The sequence below is a fragment of the Vicia villosa genome, linkage group LG1 (assembly GCF_029867415.1).
Source record: "Vicia villosa cultivar HV-30 ecotype Madison, WI linkage group LG1, Vvil1.0, whole genome shotgun sequence".
NCBI classification, from domain to species: domain Eukaryota; kingdom Viridiplantae; phylum Streptophyta; class Magnoliopsida; order Fabales; family Fabaceae; genus Vicia; species Vicia villosa.
Window position 1 is genome coordinate 159731104 of NC_081180.1, and position 4142 is coordinate 159735245.

The 4142-nt window shown below is 33.2% G+C and overlaps 1 protein-coding gene across 1 annotated transcript; it reads left to right on the forward strand.

Moving 5' to 3' along the window:
- Positions 1 to 1445: 1445 nt before the first annotated feature.
- On the forward strand, positions 1446 to 3936 carry LOC131619637 (WAT1-related protein At2g37460-like). The gene is made up of 7 exons (XM_058890713.1): positions 1446 to 1699; positions 1955 to 2017; positions 2105 to 2221; positions 2744 to 2978; positions 3077 to 3238; positions 3331 to 3482; positions 3581 to 3936. The coding sequence occupies exons 1-7, from the start codon at positions 1500 to 1502 to the stop codon at positions 3741 to 3743; spliced, it is 1092 nt and encodes a 363-aa protein (XP_058746696.1). The 5' UTR covers positions 1446 to 1499; the 3' UTR covers positions 3744 to 3936.
- The last annotated feature ends 206 nt before the right edge of the window (positions 3937 to 4142 follow it).

Sequence of the window (4142 nt, forward strand, 5' to 3'; positions counted from 1 at the left end):
CCTAATAAAGCATGACTTTGACCTTAGTTGATATAATTATTTTAAATAATTGTGGCACCCTTGTGCATATGTTTTTACTCTGATTAATTATTAAATTTTCTGCGGGGTTTAGAAGGGTGTTACAATTCTCACGGATATGGAGGCGGTATGGCGTGACATTCTAGAGGCTAGATACGACAATACGAAGTTGAAAGTCTTGATTGGTGATGTGTCGGTTGTGGAAAAGACGGATTCCATTTGGTGGAGAGATATCCTTTTATTGGATAATTATGAAAATCTAAATTCCAATCATTTTACCGTTGCAATTACATTTAAGATTGGGAATGGAGTTGATATTCCCTTATGGTACGCGAATTGGACGGGTTCGCAAACATTGATGGAAGCTTTTCCTGAGTTATTTATTAAGGCTCAAAATTATTTGGTGGTTGTTAATGACGAAGGTTATTTCGAAGGTGACAGCTGGATTTGGGAACCGAAAAAACTGTTTGAAGACGGCAGCATTATGGAGGAAGAGCATCCGCTGGTCCATTTGTGGCAGGAGCTGGCAGCGGTTCTGCTACAGCATTTTCTGCAGAAAAACCGCGAGGACAGTTTTGAATGGAGCCTTACAACGGACGGAGAATTCACGGTTAAATCGTGCTACGACCGTTTTAAAATTAATCTCTCGGGTCCGCCTCTTTGTAACAACTTGTTGATGGCCATTAAGCATCTTTGGAAAATTATGGTACCTTCGAAAATTTTGTTTTTTGGTTGGAGGTTTATCCTTAATAGAATTGCTACCAAAGATCAATTAGTGAAAATAAGTATTATGGTGGAGGGTGTTGATTCTCTTTGTGTTCTTTGCCAAAAGGAAGAGGAATCTTTAGTGCATTTGTTTTCTACTTGCGACGTTACTTCCCGTATTTGGAGTAGAGTTTGGGTGTGGATTGGTCCTAATATGGAGTTGACGATTGATGAATTTGTGGATTATTTCCATAATTGTGCAAAGATTAAGAGCTTGACCAAGAGACATATCGGGGCGGTTATTTGGCTTGCAACGGTTTGGAGTTTATGCATGGATCAATCGCAATGGGGTAATCTTCAAAGATGAATCTTTTAGTTTCACCGAATGCATGACGAAGATTGTTTCCACCTCTTGGAAATAGATGTGTTCTTTTTATAACCGAGTAATCCATTGTAATTTTTATTTTTGGAATATCCTACCGCTCTTGTGTTTTGAGATGTAGGAGCTTTCCGTTTGTTTTGCGGGCGGAGTATCCCTTATACTCCCTTTAATTCCATTGCTTATTAAAAAAAAATATACATGACAAAAGTCTCCTTCAAAATTTAACACTCATGTCGTTTTAACACACCCGATTAATTTTGGTAGCACACTAAACAACTAGTACTAGAATTTGACGTCACCCTCCAATATAAATATGAGTCTTGTATGTTATGCGAATTCATTCATTTTTGTGTGAAGAGACAATTTCAGGTAGTTGGATCAGCAAAACAAGAACATGGAGAACCAAAAAACAGAAACTTGGATTGAAAAAGCAAAACCATTCATAGCTGTTTTGTCATTGCAATTAGGATATGCAGTTATGGATGTTTTATCAAAAGCTGCATTGAATAAAGGAATGAGCAACTATGTTTTTGTTGTCTATCGTCATGCTGTTGCATTTATTGTCATTACCCCTTTTGCACTCTATTTTGAAAAGTATATTTCTTTCTCCTTATCTCTTTGTATTTACAGTCCCTTTGACTAAAAAAAATATTGAAAAAAACTTTTTAAATTAATTACTCTAACAAATTTATAACTTTCTTTTTTGATAAATTTATTTTCATTAAATAAACAAACATTTTTCTATAAATTAATATCTAAAATTTTTCTAGGCAAGATTTTTTTTTTTATATATTCTCTATTATTTTGTAATTAGGCTATAATTGTATTGTTTTTATTTTTATATAACAGGAAAGTGAGACCGAAAATGACAATTTCAATCTTCATCAAGATAATGGCGCTCAGCTTGCTAGAGTAATAATTTAACTACATCAATTTATTTAAGTATGCTGCCTTATCGATTAATTAAACACATTTTTAATGTTAATTTGTGTATGACAGGCCAGTTATTGATCAAAATTTGTATTTTTTGGGAATGAAATACACAACAGCAACTTTTGCAGCTGCCATGAGCAATATGCTTCCTGCTATTACTTTTATATTGGCTACCATTCTTAGGTAATTCTTTGAATTTATACAATATGCATTGTACATTAATTATTCTACACTAAAAACCAATATTATTTTACCATATATGTAATTTTCATAAGTGTATTTTAAAATAGGTGTAAGTTTTACAAAATTAAAAATAAAATAAAAAAGTAGAGAGATAAAATAGTAACCATACACAATGTCACCTGTAGAGGTAGCAAAACGGAATAACTTATCGAATTAGACAGTTTTTCTCCATTTTTTTTCATTGGAAGGATCGAGGTTTTAAACTCACACTCTTTAATATGTCTGTTTTACTTATCTTATTTTTTGGCATGCTTTTGTCAACGCAGACATTAATATAAATTTTATAAATTTTAGATTTTAGAAGTGCAGCGACCTAAGACCTGTTTTGTCCTATTTTTTTTCGGACAGAGACAAAATCCTAGATCTGTTTTGTCCTATATTCGTCTCATTCTATTTTGATTGTAGACTAGAACGGACATGTTCATTTATCATCTCTAATATCATGTCTATATTTGTGCTCAGGCTTGAGAAGATAAAGATAAAATGTATACGAAGTCAGGCAAAGATTTTGGGTACCATAGCAACTGTTGCGGGTGCCATGACAATGACATTAGTTAAAGGCCCAATACTTTTAGAGGCATTCGGAAGCAATAGCCACACTCATCAAACTGTTGCTATAACTAGTCAACATACAATAGCTGGAGGAGTGCTGATCACAATAGGATGCATTTGTTGGGCTTGTTTTTTTAATCTACAAGTGCGGTTAATATCATCATAAAATATTATCGACATGTTTACGTACAATTTTGGAAGACAACAATGGTGCTAATGAAATAACTTTTGTGTCTTTCTTAGGCTATTACTCTTCAAACATACCCTGCAACGCTTTCTCTTTCGTCGTGGATATGTCTAATGGGCACGGTTGAAGGTGCGGCGGTGGCTTCTGTTATGGAATGGGGTCATCCTTCAGTTTGGTCCATAAAATGGGATATGAGATTGTTCTCGACTGTTTACACAGTAAGATTATCCAACCAAACTATAAAAATTATATTTGGTAGAGATAATTGTTTTTCGTGTCACTAATTTATTTTAACAACATTTTTATATAGGGCATATTCTGCTCGGGTCTCGCATATTACTTGCAGGGAGTCGTGATGAAAACTAAAGGTCCAGTTTTCGTCACAACATTTAGTCCTTTCTGTATGGTGATCGTTGCTATCTTGGGATACTTTCTTCTCGCAGAACAAATGTTTCTCGGAAGGTAATAATAAAAAATCCAATATTATCTATCTAATTCAAATTTTGGAAGAATATTTTAATTGATCAAAATCGAGTAATTGAATCTGGATAATTTTGCAGGGTGATAGGTGCATTTATCATTTGTTTGGGCTTATACCTTGTTATATGGGGAAAAAACAAAGATTATGATACCTCCTCAAGTCAAATTATTGAAGAGCCTGTTGAATCACCTAAGCAAGCTGGAAGTGAAAATTGTACTCATGAAGTCATCATTATTCACTAACTTTGGAACTGAAATCAACAACCTAAAGAGCAACTATATGGATGGCTTACAAATTATTGTCATTTTATCTAATTATAATGCCTAATTTTAATTATTATTGGCATTTGAGCATATTGACTAAGGGAAATAGTTTATGTTTTTTTTTTTTTGTAATTGTTTTTTATCTTTAAATTGTGATATGCTTTGGTAGACATTTTTAACATGTTGTAGACCCTATCAATAAGAAAATATCAAAACTACCATAGTGTGTTTTGAAACTTTGTAGATACTTTATATTATAGCAATTGCAATATGTTATTAACATGGTGATGTTGCAGAAGTTTAGTATAGCTATACAAAATTTTGATTTTTCATTCACTAAGCTGTGTATGTGAGCTTTCAAAAGGCTTAAGCAAAGGT